Below are 12050 nucleotides of genomic sequence, written 5' to 3' on the forward strand. Positions count from 1 at the left end.
TTTCTTTCTGTAATGCTGATTTCCTTGTAAAGCTGCTTTGTGACAACACCTGTTGTAAAAAGCGCTACATAAATAACCTTTACTTACTTACTACTTACATCACTGCTACTGAGCACTGATTGGTTAGCATTACTACTACTGAGCGCTGATTGGTTAGCATTACTACTACTGAGCACTGATTGGTTAGCATTACTACTACTGAGCACTGATTGGTTAGCATTACTGCTACTGAGCGCTGATTGGTTAGCATTACTACTACTGAGCACTGATTGGTTAGCATTACTACTACTGAGCACTGATTGGTTAGCATTACTGCTACTGAGCGCTGATTGGTTAGCATTACTACTACTGAGCACTGATTGGTTAGCATTACTGCTACTGAGCGCTGATTGGTTAGCATTACTACTACTGAGCGCTGATTGGTTAGCATTACTACTACTGAGCACTGATTGGTTAGCATTACTACTACTGAGCACTGATTGGTTAGCATTACTGCTACTGAGCGCTGATTGGTTAGCATTACTACTACTGAGCACTGATTGGTTAGCATTACTGCTACTGAGCACTGATTGGTTAGCATTACTACTACTGAGCGCTGATTGGTTAGCATTACTACTACTGAGCGCTGATTGGTTAGCATTACTGCTACTGAGCGCTGATTGGTTAGCATCACTACTACTGAGCGCTGATTGGTTAGCATTACTGCTACTGAGTGCTGATTGGGTAGCATTACTTCTACTGAGCACTGATTGGGTAGCATTACTGCTACTGAGCACTGATTGGTTAGCATTACTGCTACTGAGCGCTGATTGGTTGGCATTACTGTTACTCAATGCTGATTGGTTAGCATTACTGCTACTGAGCGCTGATTGGCTGGCATTACTGCTTACTGCGAGTGCTGATTGGTTGGCGAGCGGAGCAACTCATTGGCTGTTCGCACTCACTGGCATCATGAATGTACATGAAGCGCTGTTTTAAACTCCTGTAACTCGAGTTTAAAAGCTCTTAAAATATAACAGCCGTGTTAAAATGTTTTATGCTGCTCTGAGTTCAGGTAATGAATGTATTTTGCGTAAAAATGTTTAACCCATTAATCTTAACCCATTCATTTTGGACTTGCTCAGGAGCGCCCTCTAGTGTCTGAGAAACCTGGAAGACATTACTGAGTGGCAGTTCTACTCTGCAGATTATCTGTCCTCACCTCGTGTCTCTCTCAGAATCTGACACAGCATAAAAACACGTCGACGTTTCAGAACTTCAGTCCTCTTCATTTAGTTACAGCTCCATAATCTCCACTCTTAGCGTGCAGCAGCCTGTGAATAAGCTGCAGTCCAGTCCACACATCAGTACACTGTAAACAGCTGCAGTCCAGTTAACACCAGTACACTGTCCAGCTACAGATCGTGCTCTTCAGTGGAGCAATAGACTGATGGAGAATGTGCTGTAGATGGTTCTGTATAGAACCTTTTTGAAAAGGGTTCTATGTAGCACCAAACAGGATTCTTCTGTTCTTATGGTGTCGAACTTGTCACAACAGAAGAACCCTTTGGGTGCTATATAGAACCCTTAAACATGCACAGAGTTCTTTAAGTGTTCATGGTTGGATATAGATGGACACTCAAAAAAGACGGTTCTTCAAGGGTTCTTTAGTCAAGGAAATGGTTCTATACAGAACCGTGAACACTCAAAAAAGCGGTTCTTCAAGGGTTCTTTGGTAAAGAAAATGGTTCTGTATAGAACCATGAACACTCAAAAACATGGTTCTTCAAGGGTTCTTTAGTAAAGAAAATGGTTCTAACTAGAACCATGAACACTCAAAAAGATGGTTCCTCAAGGGTTCTTTAGTAGAAAAATGGTTGTATATAGAACCATGAACACTCAAAGAACTGCATAATTAGAACTTTGCATAATTAAAGTTATTTGGATCATGCAAGGGTTCTTTAGACTGATGGAGAATGTGCTGTAGATGGTTCTATACAGAACCTTTTTGAAAAGGGTTCTATGTAGCACCAAACAGGATTCTTCTATTGTTCTTCTATATAAGTGTCGAACTTGTCACAACTGAAGAACCTTTGGGTGCTATATAGAACCCTTTAAACATGCCCAGAGTTCTTTAAGTGTTCATGGCTGCATATAGGACCACTTTCTTTACTAAAGAACCCTTGAAGAACCCTCTCTTTTAGAGTGTAGGGTATAATACGGGCCTTTAATGCAGTGAAGAGCGAGTGTTGTGAAAGTGTGTGTTGCTAAACTATTCCTGCACCGTTACTCACAGTGTGTGTGTGTGTGTGTGTGTGTGTGTGTGTGTGGTGGGCGGGGCTTTTTCCGCATTTAGCCTGAAATTCTCTTTTCCTCTGCTCGCTCGAGGAAGAAGCAGGAGGGAGCTGGAGGTCCGGAGAACTTTCACTCGTTCACAGATCCTCTCTCTCTCTCTCTCTCTCTCTCTCTCTCTCTCTCTCTCTCTCCGCCTCACACAGGAGGGAAGTCTGTAGTTTTGTAGTTGTGTAGTTTTTACAGAGCTGCTGGGGGAACTCCGCAGTGCGCGTGCCCTCCTCGGACTGGCTCCATGTCAGTTGGCCGAGAACAAAAGCCTCGAGAGGAGCATCCAGGAACCGAGAAGATCAGAAGCTCCACAGCAGGTAAGCGCGCCTCCGCCGCTCCGCTGCTCCTCGGCCTAACACAGCCGAGTCGAGCCGAGCCGAGCCGAGCGGGCCCGAGCCGAGTCGAGCCGAGCGACACTCACAAAGATCTCCGTGTTTTTTTTCCGAGCTAAACTTTTAGTGCCCACGTCATCGCTGCTGCTGTGCTCTGTCTGTCCTCCAGTCTCACTTCTTCTCCTGCTTTTCCATCATCTCACCTCTCAGCGCTGCTGTTAGAGAGTTAACAGTTAAAGAGTTAAAGAGCGGTTCTGTGTGTTTGAAGGTCCGCTGAGGGTCAGTCTGACTTCAGGCCTTCAGCACTCAGAGCTCCACTCTTACTCAACAACAACTACAGCAAGAGTGTAAATGTCCAGTCTAAGTGTCCGTAAACGCATCCATACACACTGTTGTGATTATGCCTGCTTTTATCTTTGGGGTCAGTTTGATGATTCATTGTTTTAACGTCTCTGAATTAATGACTGACATTTTTTTGCAAAGAAACAAAGAACCTCAGACGAACTTGAGTAACAGTTTTAATCATAATCATTTCCTGGAGGTTCATATTGCTGCAGTCAAACTGACCCCAAGGATAAAGAGGTCAGTACATACGAAGATAACAGGAGAGTTATTATCATGCAAGTGATCAATATATATAATTTGGTAGATTAGATGATATTGCAGTAAGTTTGGTCGTTCATTTTCTGTTTTTAAAGTCTTCTGTCTCTTTCTGATTATTTATTCATACTTATATTTTGCTTTTTATAATTAGTGAAAGATAAAGTAGTGTTACTTTTAACTGCTGGATCCCATAAAGAGCTCATATTCTGTATTTTTTGTGTGTTTTTTGAGCTCCATATGTAACATTAGTGTGGATTTGTTTACCAGTCATTACCTGATCATTTCCCAGCCTCTCTTCATCCCTTACAATGACAGGCTGTTCTGTTACTGTGCCTTTAAGACTGATGTATGGAAATGAGCTCTGTTCTGTTCTAGGCTGAATGGGCGGGGCTAAACTGCTGTAGGCTGTAGTATTTCTGGCACTATAGTTCTTCTTCAGTGTTAGTTGAGGTTCTGTGTTTGTGGTTTTCTTTATTTTAACTCAGGGTCACGACCCAAAAAAGAGCCATTTTATCCTTTTAACAAAAAAGTCATCTTGGGAGCCACAACATTTATTGAAGTAACGTTTTACCATTTTGGCTGTAAATATGAGCTAAAAATATAAACTCACATGCAGACTTTGCTCTGCTTTAAGCTTCAGCTCAGCTGTAGCAGCTCTTCTCACATCTCCAGCAGGAAACTTTTCCTCAAAAGTAGAACAGTTTCTTGTAAAATGTCTCTCAACGTTCGACTTTTTACGAGGCTGAAGTCTCTTCTCATTCACCAGCTTCTTGTTCGAATTTTCCCATTCCACCTTAAATGGTGCCTGTGGCGCAAGAATATAGCTGCTGCACCGTTTAAGGTGGAACGGGACAATTCGAATGAGAAGGTGGCGAATGAGAAACTGACTTCAGCTTCACGACTTTAGTGTTTGAGTTTCTCACTGCAGATTAAACGTATCAGGAAACCAGCTGGAGTGATTATAAACGCAAATAAGTTAATTCGTTAATTACCGATTATCTCCCTCTTTGCCATTTCGTTAGCTACTAGCTAGGCGAGATTGTCTGTGTTGCTATGGTGACCAGCAGTCTGCGCTGATCTTCAGGGTTAAAGGGTGAATCAGCAGTTCTACATTAACTCCAGAGTTTAAGACCATTTATTGTTAAACTGTGTTGAACGATCAGCAGAGCTTTATTTTACTGTAAAGGAGGATTATTTTATTTTTACCTACTAATCTGATTCAGCTGTGGAGCCACAACAAGACAGTAAAGGAGCCGCATGTTGGCGACCGCTGGACTGACCCCTTAATTAAGAGGCTTATTACTCTGTCATTAGTCCTGCAACTGATTTCTGTCAGTACAGAAGCATTATTAGCCCAGTTTGGGGTCAGTGTGTCTGTTCTGGGATCAGATATCCTCTCACTGGTCTACATGACTTGAAATTGAAAGTAAATTGTTGCTTTTGCGCAAAAACCTTATATGTAAAATTTCATGAACGGACCAACAGGAATGTTCAAAAATATTTTACTTTAACTTCCATTACAAGTTAATAATGTTTTTCCTTCTCCTGTAAAGTTCTCGTTTTGGAGATACGAGACATAATCAGTAAGATGTTATGATGTCATAATGGGCCGCCATCCAATCAGCTGCTTTGTTACTGTGCAGTTTATTCAGCCACTGTACATTGGTTGTTGTTGTTGTTGTTTATAGATCATATAATGGTCTTTATTATGATCCATCCAGTTGTTCAGAATTCTAGAAGTCCTGATCATCAAATACACAGTAAAAGTGGATCATTACAGAATTTATCCCAATAACAGTAACACACAGTCATAACACCACCTCAGAATGGACACTGTGTAGTAACACCTGTAACACCTGCTGTTTATATATTATTTAGTGTTTGTGTTTCTTTATTTACACATTTTCTTGTACTGGAATTTGTGTTCACACCAGCGTCGGGACAGATTTCTTGCGTATCTGGCACTTGGCAAGATTTTGACACAGTTTTACATTGTTTTCTCTAATCTTAATTCTGATACTAACTGTACTTCTGATTTCTAATCCAACTCTGATTCTAATTCTGATTCAGATTCTAATTCTGTTTCTGATTCAGATTCTCTGTATAAATCTAATTCTAAATTTGAATTTGATTCCGGTTCTGATTCTGTTTTATGATTCTAATTCTGATTTAGATTCTAATTCTGTTTCTGATTCAAATTCTCTACAGTCTCAGCAGAATGCTATTCTACATAGTGCCAAAAAAGGGTTCTATGGCTTTTAACAATAGTGGAACCCTTTTTGGTGCCATTAGTGAAACCGTTTTCAATAAGGTTCTATATAGAACCATCTACAGCACTTCTCTATCAATCTGAAGAACGATTTCACCATGCAGAGAACCCTTAAATCATGCAAAGGTTCTTTGACTGTTCATGGTTCTTGTTAGAGTCATTTTCTGGACTACAGAACTCCTGAAGAACCATCTTTTTAAAGAGTATAGAAATCTGATTCTTAGTACTCTAATTCTTATTACTCATTCTAATTCATTATTCTGATTCTGATCTAATTCTGATTCTGATTCTAATTTTGAATCTGATTCGGATTCTGATTCTGTTTATGCTTCTAATTCTAAATTAGATTCTAATTCTGATATAGATTCTGATTCTAATTCTGATTCTAATTCTAAGTGAGATTCTGATTCTAATTTTGATTCTTATTCAGATTCTAATTCTGATTATGATCTGATTCTGATTCTAATTCTGATTATGATTCGGATTCTGATTCTGTTTATGCCTCTAATTCTGATTCTGATCTAATTTTGATTCTGATTCAGATTCTAATTCTGATTGTGATCTAATACTGATTCTGATTGCTTTTCTGGTTCTGGTTCTGATGTGAGGAGATGGAAATGGAGGAGTGCAGGAGTTTCCGGGCTTCCTGTTCTGTCCGTTCTCCAAGTTTCCAAGTTAAAGTTAGCCCGGTCTGCGGCGGCTCCTGCCCACAAATCACACGCTGCGTTTGTGGACAGTGTGTCAGTAAACAGAGTTAGTGCGACTGTCTCTCTCCCAGCGTTAGAGCTGGATTACAGAGCGGAGCGACTCGCTCAGCTGAGCTCAGCTCTGATTTAACCCTGTTTACTCAGTGACCGTCTGTACGGTCAGCTCCTGCTGAGGTGAGTGAAGGTGAGGAGATGTTTACAGTGGATTTGGTTCTAAAGCAGGAAGTGTTGACTGTAACTGGAGAAGGTCTGGACGGTGCATCTTTTGTGATCCATGCAAATGATGCAGTGTGTTTGTTTGTAACAGAGAGCTCTACCTTCACCGATTCCCTCTGTTCTTCTGTCTTTCTTCCTCTTTTCATGCTGAATGTGTTCAGATCTGTATTCATTTCTCACATGTTTATATCTGCACTTTATATCTGCCTTTTACTGTCCTGCTCTGTTTATTTACTGTATTCACTACATTTAGAGTCGGTTATTCATTCAGCCTAATGAGAAACTGTAGAACAGACTCAGTTTATATCACAATACCTACATTTAGAGTCGGTTATTCATTCAGCCTAAAGAGAAACTGTAGAACAGACTCGGTTTATATCACAATACCTACATTTAGAGTCGGTTATTCATTCAGCCTAATGAGAAACTGTAGAACAGACTCAGTTTATATCACAATACCTACATTTAGAGTCGGTTATTCATTCAGCCTAAAGAGAAACTGTAGAACAGACTCGGTTTATATCACAATACCTACATTTACTATTATTATTATAATACAAAAAAGAAGAAAAATAAGAAAATGCCATTCGTTTTATTAAAAAAGAAAAATATGTGTGTACGCGTGTGTGTTTGTGTACGCGTGCGTGTGTGTGTGTGCGTGTATGTGTGTTTGTGTAGGTGCGTGTGTGTGTGTTTGTGTACGTGCGTGTGCGTGTGTATGTGTGTATGTGTGTTTGTGTACGTGCGCGTGTGTGTGTTTGTGTACGTGCGTGTGCGTGTGTATGTGTGTATGTGTGTTTGTGTACGTGCATGCGTGTGTGTGTGTGCATGTGTATGTGTGTATGTGTGTTTGTGTACGTGCGTGTGTGTGTGTGTATTTTTTAGCACTCAGTTGTAATTTATTATCATCATATTAGAAAAGATTAGAAAACACATCACATTTCTAGTACTGAGCAGTTTGTTGTTGTGTTGCAGGTAACCATGGCGATGCGAGGTCACTCCTCAGGTTCACTGCTGAGTAACCACACCAAGGAGAGAGTAACCATGGCCAAGGTCACACTGGAGAACTTCTACAGCAACCTCATCACCCAGCACGAGGAGAGAGAGATGAGGTACACACACACACACACACACACACACACATACACACACACATACACACACACATACACGCACACACGTGCGTACATACACACACGGACACACACACACACATACATACACACACCAATACACACACACAGAATTTAATTTCGGGGGGGTCTGTTACACTGGGGGGAGAGGGTGGGGGCTCAGCTAGTAAGCATTCTGTCCCAGAGGCATCCCTGTCGCAGTATATTCTATATTACTACACACTGTAAATATCTGTTATGTGTGAAGCTGTAAGGGATGTGTTTCTAATAAAGTGGCCAGTGAATGGAAGCACAAGGTGGGTGTTTCTAATAAAGTGGCCAGTTAGTGAAAGTATTAGCGAGGTACACAGCAGCTGAATGTTTTCTGGATTTTCAGTGACCCAGTTAATATATTACCTTTTAAAAACACTCAGAAACTGTGGGGTGTATTTACACGCTGGCTGCTCAGGCTGGCTGAGGTTCTGCTCTGCTGCTCTGCATAGTTAATGTTTTTCATTTGGTTGAATCATGCTGCGTGCTTCTCATTCCACACTTCACACATTTCTGCTCTTCTGTTTTTGTTCTGATAAAAATGTCCACTGTAAATAGTAACAGAGCTGAGGTCACTCACAGGTTTAAGCAATAGTTCCATGAAAAAGCAAAATCCCCCAGTTTTTTCCAGCTCACCTCAAATGTAGTCAGACAGCCAAGACACTTTTGGTGTCTGAAGTTTGCTTCTTTAGTTTTAACACTGGAGCTACGAGGCTAATGTAGCTAACAGCTAATGGAAGCTTATACCCACCAATTAGCACAGTGCTAACTGCATGTCTAGATCATCACTCTCTCTCCTGGAGGTGTTCAGTATCTCTGGTAGACTTGATTATGTGGTTTCTGACACTGTATGACTCACTGTTCTCTATAAACATGGGCTAAAGTACATTTGATCATCATTTTAATTAAAGTTGAATAAAATGCATAATTAACTGGTTAAGATGTAAACAGAGCGGTTCAGAGCGGTTCAGAGTGGTTTGGTGTGAAACGCTCTGTTCTAGATAAACTTACCGAGTCAGAACTGTTCACAGTGGTGGTGATAGGAACCAGACGTCCACCTCTAAAAGCTCCCTCACAGAAAGTTACTACAGTAAATGGTTATGAATTCACTGCCTGATGACTGAGACACTGTTTATGATAGTTTAGAGAAGATTTTGGACTTAAGGCCGGTTCACACCAGATTTTTTGCCGGCTCTTTAACGCAGCGGAATGTTCACATCAGGTCCGATACGTCTCACAGTCAGCAATGACTCCTTCATTCATTCAGTTGCAGACTTTAGGTTTAACCCTTTACTGAAAGGCTCAGATGTTAATAGTATTGAGCCTCGTTCTCCAACATCTTTCTAAGTTTGTTTTTAAACGTATTCTTGAGAAAGATCTTAAGAAAAAGTCTCCGTCAGATTCATGTCGTGTTCTTAAAGCGCAGAACTGTTCTCACCTTTGTGCTCTTGAGTGTGTGTAGATTCTGTTCTTACCTAAGAACAAACCGCACATAGGAGAACATCGGTGAGTCAGAATCTTCGTTAAAACTGCGTAAGTGGGTTTAAGAACAAATTTCTTCTTAAGAACGTTTGGAGAACGAGGCCCAGTGTTGTTGAAATGTTACTGAGTCTGTTCAGCCGTCGTTGACTGTGTTTCAGCTACGGCTGCTATGATCAGCTTTAGTTGAACCAGAGTTAGATTGGCGCTAGCAATGCTAACAGAAATTAGCTCCGTTAATCGAGTGAAGAAACTGCCTTAAACCCCGCTGTGTGTGACTGAGGCACGGCTGTATCTCGCCTCAGTGTGAACTAAATGAGAATGTTGATGAAGTAACCATTCTAAAATGACTGTACGGCTGACCACAGCAGGTGAGCTGCCCAGTCGCTCTTGTTGGTACTGTGTCGTTGTGTACCATCACATCTGTTTCACATGTAATTGAGTCATCAGTGTCCCGGTGATCCCAGCTCCATGGACCGAGTCAACACTGATGGTCTGTCCCCGGGAATGTCCCCATTTTTAACTGTAAGTTAAAAACAAAGCGCAAAGTCCTCAGAAAGACCAGCAGCAGAACAGACGGGCAGGCATCTCACGCTGTGCTTGTTTTGTCCAGTAGGGGGCGCTGCTGCTGTTTACTGACCACTTCTACCACTTTCTCGCCTAGTTTTATCCACAACCTCACCACAAACGTCTTTTCAGGACTCGAGGTGACCCAGGGGTTAAAGCAGGGGTGGAGTTACGGGACTGAATCACTCTACCAGCTGATCGGTGGCTCTGATTTGTTCAGACAGACAGTCTACTGGAATGAAGCCACCATGAGATACAAACAGAGCATCGTTTTAATCTGAGTCACTTTTTCAGCCTCCATATCTGACTTATGGCACATGCTGATCAGCGTCTCTGTCTGTCCAGAACTGGAGCTGCCCAGGGGTCAGTTTAGGGTCTGGATTTTGGGCTACAGACACAGGTCTTCTTTCTGTAGACAGGGGTCTCTTTTACTGCCAAAATATTTAATATAAAGTAATATGAATTATGGGTTCAGACAGCCACTCAATCTTTAGTGGTGAACGTATCTCTGACTCATTCCTGCCTGAGCCGCTAGACTTAGTGACTTTTGGGGCCCTTTTTACTGAGAGGCTTTATTTCTAAACAGCAGCAAGCAACAAATCTCACGAGGGGGAAAGCAAGAAATATGTTTATCTTTTATAAGACTACTGTAATTTATTCCCATGCATGCTGACCATTTTCTTTATTGAGAGTTCCACAGTTGACCAGCTTCACTCTGCATGGTAGCTACTGTATGATTGTCTGAAACGGTTTACTAAGTTACTTAGTTAGTACCCAGTTTATCAGTCGGTCTCCACCGGAGTTTATTACAGTACAGCGGTTATCATGGTCAAAATACAGGAAACAGAAACTGACCCCGCTTTTTTATTTCATAGATAAAAACATTGGATATTTTGATGATATATTGACCGTCGAACTGGAAACGTCCCTGAATTTTCATTTCAGAAACCTGGTCACTGTAAACCAGCGAGCAAATTCTTACAGACGCAGTGAGAGAATCCAGAGCCCTGCAGTTGGTCAGTCTGTATGTCAGTCAAACGGCCTTTTCCTGTTAAAGCAGGCGCTGAGTGAAGGTTATCTGACTCTCTGATGACCTGCGGTCTGTCTGGGTTGTGACACTGGAGCCGTTGGAGTCTAACAGCAGTGAGAGTTCAGACAGGAAGTGATGCGTGAACACTGTGAACACAGTGGAGTGGAGACGCCCTGCAGAGAGGAAGTAAACAGAGTAAAACTCTCCCTCTTAGAGAAGAAGAGGTCAGACAGCACAGCGGACCAGACTCGTAAAGCTTGAGTCAGTCTGACCCGTCTGATGCATATTAAAGAGCCCATATCATGCAAAAATGAGTTTTGGTGTAATATGTAAACACTGTTAAACAACTGTTTGATCCCTGACCTGCAGAAACAACTCGTTTTAAAAGTTTGTGGTTTTTGTGAGGTCACAAAAAGCAACAGGTAAACATAAGTCCTCCCATTCAGCCTGCAGCAGTTTAGCCACACCCATTCAGCCTGCAGCAGTTTAGCCACACCCATTCAGCCTGCAGCAGTTTAGCCACACCCATTCAGCTACAGCAGTTTAGCCCCACCCTTTCAGCCTACAGCAGTTTAGCTCCACCATTCAGTCTACAGCAGTTTAGCCCCACCATTCAGTCTACAGCAGTTTAGCCCCACCCATTCAGTCTACAGCAGTTTAGCCCCACCATTCAGTCTACAGCAGTTTAGCCCCGCCCATTCAGTCTACAGCAGTTTAGCCCCGCCCATTCAGTCTACAGCAGTTTAGCTCCACCATTCAGCTACAGCAGTTTAGCTCCACCATTCAGTCTACAGCAGTTTAGCTCCACCATTCAGTCTACAGCAGTTTAGCCCCGCCCATTCAGTCTACAGCAGTTTAGCCCCACCATTCAGTCTACAGCAGTTTAGCTCCACCATTCAGTCTACAGCAGTTTAGCCCCGCCCATTCAGCCTACAGCAGTTTAGCACCACCATTCAGTCTACAGCAGTTTAGCTCCACTATTCAGTCTACAGCAGTTTAGCCCCGCCCATTCAGCCTACAGCAGTTTAGCCACACCCATTCAGTGTACAGCAGTTTAGCCCCACCCATTCAGCCTACAGCAGTTTAGCTCCACCCATTCAGCCTACAGCAGTTTAGCCCCCATTCACGCTGAAGTTCTGAGGAGTGTTTCAGCCCAGACTGCTTTTTGAATGAGGCACAGCCAATCAAAACAGAGCTCATTTACATGTTGGTCATTAAGGAGCAACCTGTTCAATTCCAAAGGCTCAAACGGACGTACGTCCGTTTCAAATGAAGTGACCGTCACTGCCCACATACTTCCATGTGTCCTTTATGTTGGCATGGATGTTAAGCAGTACAGCAGTTTCCGGTGGTTCTGCCCCG

General features: G+C 42.2%; 1 protein-coding gene across 1 annotated transcript in view; it reads left to right on the forward strand.

Annotated features, from left to right (window-relative positions):
• The first annotated feature begins 2497 nt into the window (after positions 1-2497).
• The window catches only part of stk38b (serine/threonine kinase 38b), a 27734-nt gene continuing 18181 nt past the window's right edge, over positions 2498-12050 (forward strand). The window contains exons 1-2 of the mRNA XM_036559599.1: positions 2498-2639; positions 7425-7561. Coding sequence (XP_036415492.1) covers positions 7431-7561 — 131 coding nt within the window. The 5' untranslated portion in view covers positions 2498-2639; positions 7425-7430. The remainder of the gene's footprint in view (positions 2640-7424; positions 7562-12050) is intronic.

This window comes from Colossoma macropomum, unplaced genomic scaffold, assembly GCF_904425465.1.
Source record: "Colossoma macropomum unplaced genomic scaffold, Colossoma_macropomum, whole genome shotgun sequence".
Classification (NCBI taxonomy): domain Eukaryota; kingdom Metazoa; phylum Chordata; class Actinopteri; order Characiformes; family Serrasalmidae; genus Colossoma; species Colossoma macropomum.